Source organism: Trachypithecus francoisi, unplaced genomic scaffold, assembly GCF_009764315.1.
Source record: "Trachypithecus francoisi isolate TF-2019V2 unplaced genomic scaffold, Tfra_2.0 Lachesis_group10, whole genome shotgun sequence".
NCBI classification, from domain to species: Eukaryota; Metazoa; Chordata; class Mammalia; order Primates; family Cercopithecidae; genus Trachypithecus; species Trachypithecus francoisi.
Genome location: NW_022681455.1, coordinates 13225121 through 13245194, shown reverse-complemented (window position 1 = coordinate 13245194; position 20074 = coordinate 13225121). Strand labels below are relative to the sequence as shown.

At 42.8% G+C, this 20074-nt stretch overlaps 1 protein-coding gene and 1 long non-coding RNA gene across 16 annotated transcripts in view; one reads left to right on the top strand and one right to left on the bottom strand.

Moving 5' to 3' along the window:
• Positions 1-20074, bottom strand: part of PHACTR1 (phosphatase and actin regulator 1) — a 596190-nt gene that overhangs the window by 130055 nt on the left and 446061 nt on the right. For all 15 annotated transcript variants that reach the window (XM_033216236.1, XM_033216242.1, XM_033216240.1 and 12 more), the window contains one exon: positions 12295-12375. In XM_033216236.1, coding sequence (XP_033072127.1) covers positions 12295-12375 — 81 coding nt within the window. The remainder of the gene's footprint in view (positions 1-12294; positions 12376-20074) is intronic.
• LOC117086739 overlaps positions 1-20074 on the top strand; it is a 117981-nt gene that overhangs the window by 35078 nt on the left and 62829 nt on the right. The gene's annotated exons all lie outside the window — the stretch shown is intronic.

Below are 20074 nucleotides of genomic sequence, written 5' to 3'. Positions count from 1 at the left end.
AGGATACATGCCCTCCTGATCTCTTTTCCCCTCCCTGTGGGATCACCTCTTCCCCCAGGTCTAGGTAGGACTGCAGTGGAAACTACTAGGTGAGCTGCGGCAGCCTCAATGATCTGACTGCAGGCTGCCACATTTAGGGTGTGGAATTGTCTAACATTCAGGGACAATGCCATTTCATCGGATGGTAGAGAAGTGGCCTTCTTTTCTCTCCCCATCCTCCCAACAAAAGATACATCCATGTGAATTAAACATACCCATACTATACAAAGCGAGTGACATTGTGATAGAATGGAGGCCTCATAGAGAAATTCAGTGATGGAAACAGCACAACTACCAACATTTTACAAATATAGCATCCTGTTTATTTGTAGAGATTACTTGCAACAGCCACTAATAGCAATATTTATTAAGATTCTCTGACAACCAGTGGCCATAGCTTTCCTGTGTCCCTATAAATCCCAAATGAAGAACATGTGATCTCAGCAGGGGTTTTAAGAGCTCACACGCACTGACTGTGACTTAGGTTGCACCAGTAACCTTTCTTGGCTTCAGCTGCTTCCCGTCTACATTGGAGTAATCAGTAGCTAGCCAGGTGACTTCTTGAGATTCTTGTTAAGTCTGAGAAATATGATCACTATTTTACTAATGGCCAAACAATATACAGTTGATCCTTGAATGACACGGGTTTGAGCTGCAAAGGTCCATTCGTATGTGAATTTTTTTCAACCACAGATTGAAAGACCTGTGTTTGGGGAGCTAATGTTCTGCATACATGGGTTTCACAGGGCTGACTATGGGCCTGGAGTATGTGCAAAATTTGGTACGGGAGGTGGTTCTGGAACCAATCCCTTGCGTATACCTTGGGATGACTATACTATTGACTGACATTGCTCTATTTTTCCCATAACACTTAAAGACACTATCTGAAAGTAGGGCATTTGGCATCCATGTATGCAAATATATGCATAATATAATATCACCTATTTAAATAACTGGCAATAAAGTTTTATGGACCATAAAACTGAATAAACAAGGGGGATTGGTGTTGTTAGTATTCTGGATTTCACCAGTGCAGTGAATAAACCAAGTCATGTGAACATGCAGAAATTACCTCATGCCTGCATTCACTGCTTTCTATTAGCATTTGCTGAACATCAATTTTGTCCCAGGCACTGCTATAGACACTTGGGCTACAACAGGGAACAAATTAGATGAAGACCCCTGCTCTGCTTGGTGGGGCTTAGGAAGTGAGGAGAGATAGACAAGAAAAAATTAACATGATAAATAGATAATTTAGAGGCGTTTGAAGGTGGAAGGTGATAAGAGATAGAAGAAAAAAAGGAAGAAGGAGGGTAAGGGGTCTAAGAACTTAGAGAAGGTGGCAGCAATTTTAAACTCGGTGGTCGCAGCGTAAGCTTCACTGAGAAGGTGACACTGAGAAGGTGACACCTCCGCCTGGAAAGAGGAGCAGCCATCTGGATATCTGGGGGAAGAGGCTTCCGGAAGACGGTGCAGCCAACACAAACCTCAACGGCTAGGAAGCAGGGCTGAAGTGGCACTAGGGAAAGGGAATTTGTAGAGGGATGGAGAGAGTGAAAATAAAAGTTAGGGGTTGTGGGGCAGATCATGCAGGGCTTTAGGCTGTTGTAGAAACCTGGAATTTCTGAGTGAAATGTGGAGCCACTGCAGGCTTTGAGCAGGCAGTGACACGCTCTGATTTACCTGGTAATGAGAGAGAAGCAAATGCCACAGAGAGGCTTTCATTGAAAAGAAACATCCCGGGGCAATCTGAAGAACTTAAGGGCTCATGAATGAAGTTACAAGTTGCCTTAAAGTCGTAGTAGGACCACGTTTCAGAATCTGGGTGCCCAGGCCCCTGTTTGAGTCACTCGGTCACTTCATTTAGATCTCTGTGAAAATATCACCTCCTGCAAGAGGTCCTCCATGATTGCATTGACCTAAAATCACAACCCCCTTCTCTTGACTTTATTTCCTTACCCTGCTGCTTCGTTCTTCTTCAGAGTGCTCATCACTCCTTGGCAATAAATACTATATGTATTATTTCCTATTTCTGAGTAGAAGGTAAACTCTGAAATGGTAAGATTTTGCAATTTTGGTTATCACGGTAGCTCCATACTGAGACAACTCCTTGGCATAGAGGGAGCACCTGGTGCCAATTTGTTGAATGAATAAATATATGCAGTAGTCCAGGTGCCAAGGAGAACTTTGTTTAATTAAACTTTGTTTAGTTTGTTTAAATTAAGTTCAAATTTAAGCAAATACGTCATAAGATTGAGGAATAAATAAAAATAAACTGTCGAACTACAGATTATTTTACACCATTAATTGGTTTAACATTTTTACTATTTAGAGTGTTGGCAGTTCATCTTAATGTTTAAGTTGTGTTCTTTATAAGACAATCATATTGTAGAAAATCAGGAAAATGGGAAAAAAAGAACCTACAATTTTACGTCTGTGTTACCATCACAACTAACATAATTTAAAATTTCCTTTTATGTGGTTTTCAAAGTATGCTGCATTCTTACCTGGCCTCAATATGTCTAGAGATCAAACTATTTCCTCTGATATTAAAACTTTTATCTAAATCTCTGGACTGTAAAATTATGTGATTCAATATGGAAGCCAGTAATAATAATAATAATAAAACCTGTTGAATAACTACGCTCTTCTTGTCTAACAAACACACTCTGTTAAATGAGGAATCTCTGCGCTAGTTCAGTCGACATTTGAGATTATTTTTCTTAGACCCAAGCTCTCATTTTGCCTGAATTAAATTCATTGACTAGTTTGGAATTTTAACCCACCAAGAAAAATGGAAAGAATTTTGAGAACTGTCAGAGTAATAAAACCTCATTAATTCTGTGTGTGCTCCATCCAAATAATTATGACTTTCAAATCACCACAGTTTATTTTCATGGTTTCTATGAACAAGTGGGGCATTATCAAGCAAAATCAATAATGTAAAAAGCACTGGAAGGGAAAATCCTACCCCCTAAAGACAAATTATTTTCCACCACGTTAGCAGTATCGTGCACACAAACAGGATAACTGCAGCACAAACAGAGGCGGGGCCTGGAGGCTGCATGCAGGTGGATGGGCTGACATAGTCATTACGAATCAGTGCGGCAGCTGTCAGGGTCCATGCATCTCTGGTGGAAACGATTTTGCTGCTGGTAACTAGTTAGAGTCATGTGTGCTAACACAAGGAGGTGGTGCAAAATGAGGAATTACCAGCCAGGCAACATGGAACGGTTGTTCCAAAGCTATGAGATTTATCCTTGAAACGAACAACTTAAGAAAACAATTACAGTCTCTTTGCCATTTGCTGTTCATCATGCTGTGGCAATAAAATTTTATTTGCTTTACCCCCCAGAATCTCGGATACAAGAAAAAGAATGACATTGTAGAGTCTCCAACTCCCAGCGCGAGCGACACAGAAGACCGGTGATTTCTGCGTTTTCAACTGAGGTACTGGGGTCATCTCGCTAGGGAGTGCCGGACAATCGGTGCTGGTCAGCTGCTGCAGCCTGACCAGCGTGAGCTGAAGCAGGGCGAGGCATCGCCTCACCTGGAAGCGCAAGGGGGAAAGGAATCCCTTTTCCTAGCCAGGGGAACTGAGACACACAACACCTGGAAAATCGGGTAACTCCCACCCCAATACTGCGCTTTAAGGAAACAGGCACACCAGGAGAATATATCCCACACCTGGCCGGGAGGGTCCCACGCCCACGGAGCCTCCCTCACTGCTAACACAGCCGTCTGCGGCGATCTATCCACAAGGCAGCAGCGAGGCTGGGGGAGGGGCGCCCGCCATTGCTGAGGCTTAAGTAGGTAAACAAAGCCGCTGGGAAGCTCCAAATGGGTGGAGCTCACAGCAGCTCAAGGAAGCCTGCCTGTCTCTGTAGACTCTACCTCTGCGGACAGCGCACAGCTGCAGCCCATTAGGGGAGAGAGCAGGGGCGGTGCAGACGCGAACGACTCTGTCTGACAGCTTTGGAGAGAGCCGTGGATCTCCTAACGCGGAGGTTGAGATCCGAGAACGGACAGACTGCCTGCTCAGGTGGGTCCCTGACCCCTGAGTAGCCTAGCTGGGAGACATCCCCCACTAGGGGCAGTCTGACACCCCACACCTCACAGGGTGGCGTCACCCCTGAGAGGAAACTTCCAAAGAAAGAATCAGACAGGTACACTCGCTGTTCAGCAATATTCTATCTTCGGCAACCTCTGCTGCTGATACCCAGGCAAACAGGGTCTGGAGTGGACCTCAAGCAATCTCCAACAGACCAACAGACAGTCCTTCTGACTGTCAGACGGAAAACTATCAAACAGGAAGGACACCTATACCAAAACCCCATCAGTACGTCACCATCATCAAAGTCCAGAGACAGATAAAACCACAAAGATGGGGAAGAAGCAGGGCAGAAAAGCTGGAAATTCAAAAAATAAGAGCGCATCTCCCCCTGCAAAGGAGCGCAGCCCATCGCCAGCAACGGATCAAAGCTGGTCAGAGAATGACTTTGACGAGATGAGAGAAGAAGGCTTCACTCCATCAAACCTCTCAGAGCTAAAGGAGGAATTACGTACCCAGCGCAAAGAAACTAAAAATCTTGAAAAAAAAGTGGAAGAATTGACAGCTAGATTAATTAATGCAGAGAAGATCATAAACGAAATGACAGAGATGAAAACCATGACACGAGAAATACGTGACAAATGCACAAGCTTCGGTAACCGACTCGATCAACTGGAAGAAAGAGTATCAGCGATTGAGGATCAAATGAATGAAATGAAGCGAGAAGAGAAACCAAAAGAAAAAAGAAGAAAAAGAAATGAACAAAGCCTGCAAGAAGTATGGGATTATGTAAAAAGACCAAATCTACGTCTGATTGGGGTGCCTGAAAGTGAGGGGGAAAATGGAACCAAGTTGGAAAACACTCTTCAGGATATCATCCAGGAGAACTTCCCCAACCTAGTAGGGCAGGCCAACATTCAAATTCAGGAAATACAGAGAACGCCACAAAGATACTCCTCCAGAAGAGCAACTCCAAGACACCTAATTGCCAGATTCACCAAAGTTGAAATGAAGGAAAAAATCTTAAGGGCAGCCAGAGAGAAAGGTCGGGTTACCCACAAAGGGAAGCCCATCAGAATAACAGCAGACCTCTCGGCAGAAACTCTACAAGCCAGAAGAGAGTGGGGGCCAATATTCAACGTTCTTAAAGAAAAGAATTTTCAACCCAGAATTTCATATCCAGCCAAACTAAGCTTCATCAGTGAAGGAGAAATAAAATCCTTTACAGATAAGCAAATGCTTAGAGATTTTGTCACCACCAGGCCTGCCTTACAAGAGACCCTGAAGGAAGCCCTAAACATGGAAAGGAACAACCGCTACCAGCCATTGCAAAAACATGCCAAAATGTAAAGACCATCGAGGCTAGGAAGAAACTGCATCAACTAACGAGCAAAATAACCAGTTAATATCATAATGACAGGATCAAGTTCACACATAACAATATTAACCTTAAATGTCAATGGACTAAATGCTCCAATTAAAAGACACAGACTGGCAAACTGGATCAAGAGTCAAGACCCATCAGTCTGCTGTATTCAGGAGACCCATCTCACATGCAGAGACATACATAGGCTCAAAATAAAGGGATGGAGGAAGATCTACCAAGCAAATGGAGAACAAAAAAAAGCAGGGGTTGCAATCCTAGTCTCTGATAAAACAGACTTTAAACCATCAAAGATCAAAAGAGACAAAGAAGGCCATTACATCATGGTAAAGGGATCAATTCAACAGGAAGAGCTAACTCTCCTAAATATCTATGCACCCAATACAGGAGCACCCAGATTCATAAAGCAAGTCCTTAGAGACCTACAAACAGACTTAGACTCCCATACAATAATAATGGGAGACTTCAACACTCCACTGTCAACATTAGACAGATCAACGAGACAGAAAGTTAACAAGGATATCCAGGAATTGAACTCATCTCTGCACCAAGCGGACCTAATAGACATCTATAGAACTCTCCACCCCAAATCAACAGAATATACATTCTTCTCAGCACCACATCGCACTTATTCCAAAATTGACCACATAATTGGAAGTAAAGCACTCCTCAGCAAATGTACAAGAACAGAAATTATAACAAACTGTCTCTCAGACCACAGTGCAATCAAACTAGAACTCAGGACTAAGAAACTCAATCCAAACCGCTCAACTACATGGAAACTGAACAATCTGCTCCTGAATGACTACTGGGTACATAACGAAATGAAAGCAGAAATAAAGATGTTCTTTGAAACCAATGAGAACAAAGATACAACATACCAGAATCTCTGGGACACATTTAAAGCAGTGTGTAGAGGGAAATTTATAGCACTAAATGCCCACAAGAGAAAGCAGGAGAGATCTAAAATTGACACTCTAACATCACAATTAAAAGAACTAGAGAGGCAAGAGCAAACACATTCAAAAGCTAGCAGAAGGCAAGAAATAACTAAGATCAGAGCAGAACTGAAGGAGATAGAGACACAAAAAACCTCCAAAAAATCAATGAATCCAGGAGTTGGTTTTTTGAAAAGATAAACAAAATTGACAGACCGCTAGCTAGACTAATAAAGAAGAAAAGAGAGAGGAATCAAATAGACGCAATAAAAAATGATAAAGGGGATATCACCACCGACCCCACAGAAATACAAACTACCATCAGAGAATACTATAAACACCTCTACGCAAATCAACTAGAAAATCTAGAAGAAATGGATAATTTCCTGGACACTTACACTCTCCCAAGACTAAACCAGGAAGAAGTTGAATCCCTGAATAGACCAATAGCAGGCTCTGAAATTGAGGCAACAATTAATAGCCTACCCACCAAAAAAAGTCCAGGACCAGATGGATTCACAGCTGAATTCTACCAGAGGTACAAGGTGGAGCTGGTATCATTCCTTCTGAAACTATTTCAATCAATAGAAAAAGAGGGAATCCTCCCTAACTCTTTTTATGAGGCCAACATCATCCTGATACCAAAGCCTGGCAGAGACACAACAAAAAAGAGAGAATTTTAGACCAATATCCCTGATGAACATCGATGCAAAAATCCTCAATAAAATACTGGCAAACCGGATTCAGCAGCACATCAAAAAGCTTATCCACCATGATCAAGTGGGCTTCATCCCTGGGATGCAAGGCTGGTTCAACATTCGCAAATCAATAAACGTAATCCAGCATATAAACAGAACCAAAGACAAGAACCACATGATTATCTCGATAGATGCAGAAAAGGCTTTTGACAAAATTCAACAGCCCTTTATGCTAAAAACGCTCAATAAATTGGTATTGATGGAACGTACCTCAAAATAATAAGAGCTATTTATGACAAACCCACAGCTAATATCATACTGAATGGGCAAAAACTGGAAAAATTCCCTTTGAAAACTGGCACAAGACAGGGATGCCCTCTCTCACCACTCCTATTCAACATAGTGTTGGAAGTTCTGGCTAGGGCAATCAGGCAAGAGAAAGAAATCAAGGGTATCCAGTTAGGAAAAGAAGAAGTCAAATTGTCCCTGTTTGCAGATGACATGATTGTATATTTAGAAAACCCCATTGTCTCAGCCCAAAATCTGCTTAAGCTGATAAGCAACTTCAGCAAAGTCTCAGGATACAAAATTAATGTGAAAAAATCACAAGCATTCTTATACACCAGTAACAGACAAGCAGAGAGCCAAATCAGGAATGAACTTCCATTCACAATTGCTTCAAAGAGAATCAAATACCTAGGAATCCAGCTTACAAGGGATGTAAAGGACCTCTTCAAGGAGAACTACAAACCACTGCTCAGTGAAATCAAAGAGGACACAAACAAATGGAAGAACATACCATGCTCATGGATAGGAAGAATCAATATCGTGAAAATGGCCATACTGCCCAAGGTGATTTATAGATTCAATGCCATCCCCATCAAGCTACCAATGACTTTCTTCACAGAATTGGAAAAAACGGCTTTAAAGTTCATATGGAACCAAAAAAGAGCCCGCATTGCCAAGACAATCCTAAGTCAAAAGGACAAAGCTGGAGGCGTCACGCTACCTGACTTCAAACTATACTACAAGGCTACAGTAACCAAAACAGCATGGTACTGGTACCACAACAGAGATATAGACCAATGGAACAGAACAGAGTCCTCAGAAATAATACCACACATCTACAGCTATCTGATCTTTGACAAACCTGAGAGAAACAAGAAATGGGGAAAGGATTCCCTATTTAATAAATGGTGCTGGGAAAATTGGCTAGCCATAAGTAGAAAGCTGAAACTGGATCCTTTCCTTACTCCTTATACGAAAATTAATTCAAGATGGATTAGAGACTTAAATGTTAGACCTAATACCATAAAAACCCTAGAAGAAAATCTAGGTAGTACCATTCAGGACATAGGCATGGGCAAGGACTTCATGTCTAAAACACCAAAAGCAACGGCAGCAAAAGCAAAAATCGACACATGGGATCTAATTAAACTAAAGAGCTTTTGCACAGCAAAAGAAACTACCATCAGAGTGAACAGGCAACCTACAGAATGGGAAAAAATTTTTGCAACCTACTCATCTGACAAAGGGCTAATATCCAGAATCTACCAAGAACTCAAACAAATATACAAGAAAAAAGCAAACAACCCCATCAAAAAGTGGGGAAAGGATATGAACAGACATTTCTCAAAAGAAGACATCCATACAGCCAACAGACACATGAAAAAATGCTCATCATCACTGGCCATCAGAGAAATGCAAATCAAAACCACAATGAGATACCATCTCACACCAGTTAGAATGGCAATCATTAAGAAGTCAGGAAACAACAGGTGTTGGAGAGGATGTGGAGAAATAGGAACACTTTTACACTGTTGGTGGGATTGTAAACTAGTTCAACCATTATGGAAAACAGTATGGCGATTCCTCAAGGATCTAGAACTAGATGTGCCATATGACCCAGCCATCCCACTACTGGGTATATACCCAAAGGATTATAAATTACTCTACTACAAAGACACATGCACACGTTTGTTTATTGCGGCACTATTCACAATAGCAAAGACTTGGAATCAACCCAAATGTCCATCTGTGACGGACTGGATTAAGAAAATGTGGCACATATACACTATGGAATACTATGCAGCCATCAAAAAGGATGAGTTTGCGTCCTTTGTAGGGACATGGATGCAGCTGGAAACCATCATTCTTAGCAAACTATCACAAGAAGAGAAACCAAACACCGCATGTTCTCACTCATAGGTGGGAACTGAACAATGAGATCACTTGGACTCGGGAAGGGGAACATCACACACTGGGGCCTATCATGGGGAGGGGGGAGGAGGAGGGATTGCATTGGGGAGTTATACATGATATAAACGTCATGCACATGTACCCTAGAACTTAAAGTATATAAAAAAAAAAAAAAAAAGGAAAAAAAAAAAAAAAAAAAGAATGACATTGTAGAAAGGGAAGAACAAATGACAGGAAAATGACTTGCTTAGAGGCTAGGAGGAAAGCCAGGTGGAACCGAATTCAGCTACAGAAAACTGGGTTCTCGGTGGACACTGACACGAAGGCCATTCTGAGGAGGTCATAGATCTTTGTACTTTTTTAATCCTCAGACAAAAGGGGACAGTGATGTCTACCCTTGTGACTTCTTGGACCTGTTGACAGGGTCACCTAGGATGAGGCACATAAAGGGTTTGAAGAAAACATAAAGGACGATGATGACGATGATGAGACTAATAATCACAGCATGTTAACCCTTATTGAGAATTTATAGATCGCTATAAAGTCACTGTTATAAAAAAGTCACTGTTTTATTTCATATGCGCAATCTCCTGTAGTCCTCATCACACCATCACCCATACTTTCAGATAAAGAAAGAGAAGCACAGAGAAGTTAAGCAACTTGACTAAAGTCGCACAGCTAGTCAACAGTAGAACTAGAATTGAATCTGATTCTAGGGCTCATGCTCCTGTCGATATACTACAATATAAGGCAATGAGATTAATATCCACGGTGATACAAAATGAATGCTTTTATCAGAAAATCCCACAGAAAACACAAAACTATACACTACTATGTGCAATGAAGTTTTCACTTTAGCCCGTCTCTTCTTCTCCTCTTCCAATCATCCAAACAGTAAACATTTTTGAGCATCTAAACTATATCAGACATGATTTGGGGCTTGGGGAATCGCAGCCTCTGAGGCCCCTGCTCTCCTACAGTTTATGTGCTAGTGAGGAAAGTCAGTCAACAAACAACAGAAAGAGCAAACAGTGATAAGTGCAAGGATCAAAGTAAGACAGGAAGTTGTGGTGGCAAGTGACAGATGGGGACTAGACTGGTCCTTCCCTCTGCAATCACTTATTTATTTATCTATTTATTTATTTATTTCCTTTTTTGGGACAGAGTCTTGCTCTGTTGCCCAGGCCAGAGTACAGTGCAAAATCTTGACTCACTGCAACCTCCACCTCCTGGGTTCAAGTGATTCTCCTGCCTCAGCCTCCCAAGTATCTGGGGCTACAGGTGCATGCCACCACACCCGACAAAGTTTTGTATTTTTAGTAGAGATGAGGTTTCACCATGTTGGCCAGGCTGGTCTCAAACTCCTGTCCTCACGTGATCCATCCCCTTGGCTTCCCAAAGTGCTGGGATTACAGGCGTGACTCACCGCACCTGGCCCGCAGCCACTAACGGAGTGCAGGTCGTGTGTCAGCTCCATGTGTGCTGATGGAGAAAGAAGCAAGTGTGACAGAGGCACATCGCCTGCTCTTGGGGAACTGTTGTGAGGCCTTGTGGCACCAACAGTCAGGAGTTCCTTGAGAGCAGCCTCAGGGACCCTCCAGTCTCAGGGACCTTCTCTTTCTTTCCCTGTCAAATGAGGCTTTTGCTCCAACAGTTTGTGACTTCTTTTTATAAGTCAGGAAGCCACTTAGGCAATTCTTACCTTATCCCAGTTATTAGATGTAACGGAAATAATAAATGCTACAGTAGATGTATTCTCTACTTCAGAATATTCCTGAGGGAGAAGAGGAATTGTTTAACTGGATCTGAACAAGTTTTGGCTGTAACAACAATATTTATTTAAGCACTTGGGTGCTTATTATATAATATTATACCTTTAGTTAAGTTTATTTTCCATCTCTCCTGGGGGGTGAATATGCGGAAAGGAGCTTATGATGAAGCATGGAGATTTAAAGTCAGAACAAGGGAAGGGCTGGGTATGGTGGTTCATGCCTGTAATCCCAGCACTTTGGGAGGCTGAGGTGGGAAGATTGCTTGAGCCCAGGAGTTTGAGACCAGCCTGGGCAACATAGTGGGACCCTGTCTGCCCAAAAATACAAAAATTGACCAGGTGAGGTGATGCACACCTGTGGTCTCAGCTACTCGGGAGGCTGAGGTGAGAGGATCCCTTCAGCCTGAGAGGTCAAGGCTGCAGTGAGCATGATTACACCACTGTACTCCAGCCTAGGCAATAGAGCAAGACTCTGTCTCAAAAAATAAATAAATAAATAAATAAATAAAATATATATATATATGTAAAATAAAATAAAATATCACAAAGCTCTTAGAAAAGAGGAGTGAAAGATACTTGATATGCTGTATAGATTACTGCATACATTCATATTTAAAGGCAATAATTCGATCATCAAAGGACACGTGGTATTCACCAGCAAATATCTGTGGATGTATTCACAGAGCATTTGAAGCCTGTAATATTATCATTTACAATATCTTAAATGCATAGTTACACATCACAAATTTATCTCCTTTAATTTATTCTGTTGTGGGATATAGACGACCAAAAAAAAAAAGAGAGACATGTTAAGGAAATCCTAGATGAGTATGGATTTTTCACATTTGTCTTGGGAATCCCTAGTGCCTGAAAGGGCCTACACAGCTGACTGCAGCCTGGTCGTGTGTATCTGCACACCGACAGACTCACGACCAGTGCCTGCATCATTCCTGGGGCCACATCATTTTGCTTAGCCTCCTATGGCTTGATTCCAATGCTCAGAAAAGGGAGTTTTATTTCCCTCGTCTCATATAATGCTGACAGCTTCAGCACTGTCTGTTATGTTCTCTTTTCTCTCTAGAACTGTCTGGAGTTTTAACGGTTCAAATCCTGATATATTGTGATACAGGAGACGAAATGGAACTCCAAGAAATATGCATGCAGATTCTACGCATGACTCTTTGGCCTGTGGACGGCAGACCAAACCTCCTTACCTTTATCATAGATCTCCTTCAGGACCCCTCGCTTTATCAGCTCTTCTCTGCTTTGCCTCATAGATATTTTCCTTTCCAGGGCTACAAATAAAAGACAAACGGGGAAGCAGATGTGAGTAGGAAACCAAGGTGTCTTCTAAAGAATCCTATGTTAACACATATGGCAATGTAATGTACGAGAAAGCTTCTGTAAATTGTGCTTTGCTAACGTGAGCTAATGAGACATACCAATTAATATGTTTTGATACTATCATAATAAGCCTTTTAATCAGATTATGTCATTTAAGTTTCCAAATAATCTTCAAATTATCACGAATGAAAGGGTAGGCATTCTTTTTTTTTTTTTTTTTTTTTTTTTGAGACAGAGTCTCACTCTGTTGCCCAGGCTGGAGTACGGTGGCGTGATCTCAGCTCACTGCAACTCCTGCCTCCCAGGTTCAAGTGATTCTCCTGCCTTAGCCTTCTGAGTAGCTGGGACTACAGGCACAGGCCACCGTGCCCAGCTAATTTTTGTATTTTTAGTAGAGAGGGGGTTTTATGTTTAGCCAGGATGGTCTCAATTTCCTGACCTCATAAACCACTGGTCTTGGCCTCCCAAAGTGCTGGGATTACAGGCGTAAGCCATCGTGCCCAGCCAAGGTAGGCATTCTTATTTAATTGAACCCCAATTTATGGTTGAACCTGTAGCAGAGAAAAGCTCAACAACTTGTCAGAGTCACATTGCTACTGAGTAAAGGAACTAGGATTCAATGCCAGAAACACCACCTTGGATGTCAGCCGAACCTCACGTCTTACTGAACTTTCCTGAACATGGCACTTCCTCCCAGGAGGGACTGCTGTTTCAACGATCCAGGTCATAGAGATCAGGCCTCACTGAGGATTCCGTTGCTTTCCAACTATTTCAAAAAATGGTGTGAAAATACCTTCTGAGACGCTCTCTGGTGTGGCCTCCCATGGTCCGGAGGCGATACTGTCTAAAGGGAGGGGTGGCTTCCATGGCACGGCCCCTCCACTGCCTTTTTCTCTTAGGCTCCAAGCTGGAGCAGCCAAGTGGAGAAGGAACTATTCAGTTACCCAGTGCACCTCCGCCATGGCCCCGCCATGCACCTAGGTCGAGAGCTTGGGAAGGTGGCAGCAGGGCTGGAGGAGGGAAGAGGGAACAGTGGGTGCGCTGGGGGGCACATCAAGTAGAAACAGCCCAGGAGTGGGGAAGTGAGGGGCTGCCCAAAAGACAGGCCTGTGGCTCGAAGGAGGGACATGGGCAAACATGGGGAGGAAAGAAGGCTATTCCAGCGGATGGCGGAGTCTCTGGTACACACTGACTCAACCTCCACAGCCTTCGAAAACATATTCAGGGGAAAATCACCAGCTATAAAATAAGGAAACTACTTTATGCAGACAAATTCAGATACAGATTAATTAAACACACACTGCCCTCAACGGAATTTAGTCCAAAGAATATGAAGAAGAACTAGGAAGAAAGCAAGCAAACGTGGATTATGGTTCTAACTCTGTCACCCTCTAAGCTATGGGACATGAGTCAAGTGACCTTAGTCGTCACTTTGCCACACTGGGAAAACACTGATGCCTCAGCCCAACCATTCCAATTTCATAGGCCCAGGGTAGGACCAGGACATCTCCATTGTGATAAAAAAGCTCTCTGGGTTATTTTCAGGCATGACTCGGCTAAGAATCACTAATTATATATTTTGGAACTTACTATTTTAAAAATGTTACATTCTAGTTCCCTCTCTTAAATTATAATGAATTAACTGGTATGAGGGAGAAAAATAAATGTTAGGTTAGGATGCACTCACATAGAGCTGACGGAGAACATATTAATCCTAAAATAGAGACAGAAATCTGTACCTACGGAAGTGGTGGCAGGAAGGCTGTATGGGAGGACAAGGGGGAAAGCTGGGTGCAGGAAACATGGAAACTGTTTGGTTTTTATTTGTCAAACCAGATGACATGATATGGTGGCAGGAAGGCAGAAAAATGTTCTCTTTGCAGAAGAGAGCTTGGGGAAGGGCTGGAGAAGGGATACGGAATTGCATGCAGTTAGGTTAGAAAGTTCTGCCTGATGTGAAAAGATCTGCTAAGCAGCCGAGCATGGTGGTTCACACCTGTAATCTCAGCACTTTGGGAGGTCGAGGTGGGTGGATCATTTGAGGTCAGGAGTTTGAGAGCAGCCTGGTCAACATGGTGAAACCCTGTCTCTACTAAAAATACAAAAATTAGTCATCAGTGGTGGCGCATGCCTGTAGTCCCAGCTACTTGGGAGGCTGAAACAGGAGAATTGCTTGAACCCGTGAGGCAGAGGTTGCGGTGAGCGAGACTGCACCACTGCACTCCAGCCTGGGCAGCACAGGGAGACTCTATCTGAAAACAACAACAATAACAACAACCAAAAAATAAAAGGGAAAAAGAAAAGATCTGCTAAGCAGCACAGTAGGAAAAGACTGAGCAGGTAAGGTGAAGCAGGGGGGCTTTAAGTATCGGGTTTGTTACAGATGTTTGGGTGACATAAAGCCATCCAAATGCAAAGAGATGCTTTCCCCTTCTGTACTTAACCACATAAATAAAACAGATTTCTCTTAGACAAAATGAGGTTTCCCAGGTGTTCTAAACCACAGACTAAAGCAGAGAGACCTGGTCTACAGCATTAAAGGAAGATCTGCGATGAAGTGAGCAGAACCCTGGAGTTGGAGGTCCAAGATCCTGAGCTATTAGGAGAAATGTGGATGTTATCAGGCTAAGCACTCAGCCATCTGGACATCAGCTGTCACTAACAACTGTGGATCCGCTGTCCGCAGTCAAAGGCACTGGCTGGGGCTGGAGATAATGGTGACCAAAGAGCCAGCCATTGCTGTGATAGAATTTACAGACTCGTGTGACATTCAGACCATTGTCAAATGATGATATTACTTAATGTGTGATCACAAGTTGAGATAAGTCCTCCTGAAGAAAAGGGACAAGTTCCTATCGAGCATATGTAAATATTGTCCCTGATTGGGGTGTTGGAAAAGGCTTTTCTGAAGAAGAGACCTTTGAGCTGAGGGGGGCTGGGTAGGGGCCAAGGGAAATGCTCCAGATAGAGCAGCCTGCTCTAGATGGAGAAATCATGGTACCAGGAAGGAACAGAAAGAAAGCTGATGTGGCTGCAGCTGCCAGCATCAGATGAAGAATGTTTGAGATTGGGTAGGGGGCTGGGCCATGAAAGGCCTCATGGACCATGTTATTCTAAGAGCAATGGGAAGAAATGATCAGCTTTGAGGATATGAAAGATGAACATTCACTTTAGTATAGAGAATGGATTGGAAAGAGGCCAATGACTAGGTGATTATAGGCATCTAGGCAGGGGATGATGGTAGCTGAGATGAAGATGCTATTGACAGTGACAAAAGATGCACCCAAGACATGTGAAGGTGACAATGCAGACACGATTAGATGTTAAAGCTTGGACACGGATATGCAGGAAAGAGAAAGGCCAAGGAGGATGCCTTGGTTCCTGATCTGCATAACTCAATGGATGGTGCTGTCCATGACTAAGGCAGGGAGTACAGGGTGAGAATCGGGGTTGGAGGATGCATGACAAGTTCAGTGCTAGCCACATCCAAGAGACGTGATCAAGCATGTGCCAGGGAAATGCAGTTGGATACTTTATAAAACAGACATGGGAAGTTAAATGAGAATGTGCTACATGGCACAGACTATGCCAGATGCTTTCACGCACCAGTGCTTCTCAAACTTTTCCATGGAAACATTCCTGATGACAAAGGGAGAATACTAGGGGCTCCAAGGGTATGACTCAAAGTTGCCCATGCCAAGCATTAAAGAAAGTATGTTTCTTCAATGTATGAAGTTTCCTTTGAAAGTAAATGTAGAAATCACATAATATATCTGTTTTAATTTAAATAAGAAAATACTCCTGCTCCATCACCACCAATTTCCAAGTTAAAGTGACATGCTGGAGATGGCTTTTTTCTTCTATGGCTTTGTCCATTCCTGGTAAAGAATCCTAAGCCCACAGCAAATGCACAGATCATCTTGAGAAGCGTGAAAAATTATGTTACTTAACTTAATCTTTACCACAATCCTGTAAAGTATAATCATTCCCATTTTACAGTGAGGTACCTAAGGCCCAGGAAAATGAACTTGCTCAGAGTCCCACAGTAGCAAGTGGAAGGGCAGAAAGAGATTTTAATGCTCTTCCCTTTTTCTCCATGATGCAACGTTGTTGTGAGAATGATCATAATGTATAGGAAAACTGCAAGGATCTAAAAACAGAAGGCAATCTGATTGTTAGTTTACTTGGGGTTGAAAGTCATGGTAAAGTGACATAATTCCACTTTACTCTCAGGAGCTTCTTCCTTGTAAGGAACTCTTCAGTTTTTTTGTTTGTTTTTGTTTTCGTTTTTTGAGAAGGAGTACTGCTCTGTTGCCCAGGCTGGAGTGCAATGGTGTGGTCTCGGCTCACTCCAACCCCTGCCTCCTGGGTTCAAGCGATTCTCCTGCCTCAGCCTCTTCAGTAGCTGGGATTACAGGTGCCCATCGCCACATCTGGCTAATTTTTGTATTTTTAGTAGAGACGGGGTTTCACCATGTTGGCCAGGCTGGTCTTGAACTCCTGACCTCGTGATCCGCCCACCTTGGCCTCCCAAAGTGCTGGGATTACAGGTGTCAGCCACTGCGCCCAGCCAGGAACTCTTTTCTTCTTACCATCTGTCTTAACAAGGTATGCATGATGCCTCTCTTCTGATCTTACTTTCAGCAGCTCTTCCAAAGTCAGAGCTAAGTTTAAGTGGGGTCAAAGTGTTCTGCAGCAGGCAGGTGTATGCACACCTACCCCCCACGTCTGAGGAAGCTGAGAGGACAAAGAAAGGCTAACAAATTCATCTTCTGAGGCCGGGCGCGGTGGCTCAAGCCTGTAATCCCAGCACTTTGGGAGGCCGAGACGGGCGGATCACGAGGTCAGGAGATCGAGACCATCCTGGATAACACGGTGAAACCCCGTCTCTACTAAAAAAAAATACAAAAAAAAAAAAAACTAGCCGAGCGAGGTGGCGGGCGCCTGTAGTCCCAGCTACTCGGGAGGCTGAGGCAGGAGAATGGTGTAAACCCGGGAGGCGGAGCTTGCAGTGAGCTGAGATCTGGCCACTGCACTCCAGTCCGGGCGACAGAGCGAGACTCCGCCTCAAAAAAAAAAAAAAATTCATCTTCTGAATTTGTAGTAGGGACTCACAAACAGAAGCCATGGCTGGGTCTTGGGCAGCAGTGAGATGAGATAGTGGACCCGCAAGCCATTATTCTCCCAGACCCAGGGTTTCTATAATAAACGGAAAGAGTCTGCATGATTGAAAATACAGTGTTGGACAACCAAAGCATGGTAACATCAAGGTTGTTTTGACCTAAGGGCACCATTCATGGTAAGTACATGCTCTTGCACAGAGAACAGTAGATAAAGTGGAAGTCTCAGAGGCCTTCTAAGACCTGGGGTTAATCAGAAGCCAACATGGTGGATTAGCATCCAAGGTGAAGTTGCTTTAATTTTTACACTAGGACAAGCTCACTACTGCTCCAGGAAGTAAAATACTGTGGGCTGTCTGTACAAAGAGACAACCATTGGATCTGGTTTATGACTGACCCGTAAAACACAGGGGAAAATGGGCTTAATATGGGGAAAAAAAGAAAATACAATGGTTTCCCTTTTCACAAACCAGGTATGGTCTGACCCTCCTTCCTCGATAATTTTGGCTGTGGGTAGAACAAACATGAACAAGGAAGAAAAAAGAAGGAATTATGAAAAGTTAAAGAATTTAGAAGAAGAGGAGTGAAGCATGGTGAAAGAAAGGTGTGATGTGTAGTGCGCCAGCCTGATGGATGGCAGGGATAAGATAAATCAGGTAAATAAGAACCGAGGTGTGAGGGTGAGCTGACTGCCTGGGAGTGTTTGGTCTTTGGGAGGTAGAAAATGAAAGTGAACAGCACAAAGCAATCCATTCCTTTAAGCAAAAATCTGTATTGCTAGAGGTGCTGGAAAAGCATGAGAGCAGATATTATTTTTACATAAAGAAATAAAGTCACAAGGATTTCTTTTAAAATGAGAAAATCTATTCTCAAATCCAAAAATCACTCTGATATTATACAGTTATTAAAATACAGGGCAGGCCAGGCACGATGGCTATTGCTCGTAATCTCAGCACTTTGGGAGGTTGAGGTGGGCCTCATTTGAGGTCAGGAGTTCAAGACCAACCTGGCCAACATGGTGAAACCTCATTTCTACTAAAAATACAAAAATTAGCCAGGCATGGCGGCCTGCTTACTCAGGAGGGTGAGGCAGGAAAACTGCCTGAACCCAGGAGGTGGAGGTTGCTGTGAGCTGATATCGCACCACTACACTCCAGCCTGGGCAACAGAGTGAGACTCCATCTCAAAAAACAAAACAAAATAAAATAAAATACAGGGCAGTATAGAATTCAAGTGTCCACACAAGGGGGTGTTTTGGTGTAAACCGTTTGGTTTAAAACTGGATTGCGGTGATGGCTGCACAACTCTTTAAATTTACTGAAATCATTGAGTTGTTTACCTACAATGGGTTCATTTTATGGTATGTAAATTATACCTCAATAAAGTTGTTAAAGAAAAATGCCTGTAATAGCAAAAGCATTAGTTAAAAAAATGAAAATAGTAAATCTAAGCAGACAATTAAGAAATTAATAAACTTCAGGCCACAGAAAGCTAGGAGGCCAACATTAACATTTAAAAATTAGAAATACAGCATATAAAGGTAAATTTCTTTTCAGCAGTGTTTTAAACCTCTAACACCTAATTAGTCAGTAGAACCAAAATAGAAAAATCAGGAATCTGGTTCTCTCTATGATGAATATGCAGCTTAGAAGGTGGCCAATGTAACTCCCTGATCTTTAGAAAATAACCAAATTTCCAGCCTGCAGTCAATGCAGAAAACCATCAGAGGCTTTACAATGTGATGCTGGCAACTGAAACACCAAAACAAAACTACATAAACCAGCAAAGGTGCAAAGACTCCTTCTAGAAACATCTAGTCTGCAATTCAAAGCCAACATATGAGATAGCCTGAAGAGAGAAAGGAAAAAAGCAAATTGTGCTTTGCTTTTATAGACCAACAAAGTTAGCTGAGAAGACCCAGACATGTAAAAAAAGAGGTTTCACATATCTCTCTTGCCTGAAATATGACTGGGAGAATGATTTCTCAATTATGGTGCCAAACATAGCCAAAAATAGCCCCAAGAAACTGTATTGAAAGGTTGGCATGTCCAAGGAAGGCTCTCTAAATTTGCCTTCAAACTCTGCCTTAATATAAAAACTAGTCATGAAACCTCAAAAGGCATGGCTATTCTTGCATCCTTACCACTGTGTATTCACCATGGACTTTTATTCTGTGTTACTGATGCTCTGACATCTCGGAGCCTTGCTGACCCTGGATGGACTACCTCTCTTATGGCTGGCTGATTCCCAGAGAGTGAATAGAATTCTTTGAATGTGCCTTTCAGATCCAAATGAATCAATTCAGAGCCCACAGTCCTGACCAGCTCCTTTAATGAGCTAGTACATTCCCAGCCACTGTGCACCTGTTCTCAGCACCCCAGGGCCAGGTACTAGATGACTAGAGACCGCTGCTATGTGACAGAGCCCACTGAAAGTATTCCTGCTGGCCAATTCTAAGCCTGCTTATTCTGTCTTGCCTGTTCCTTCCCATGGAAACCACAAAAAAAGGCTCATGCCCACATTTTCCTCC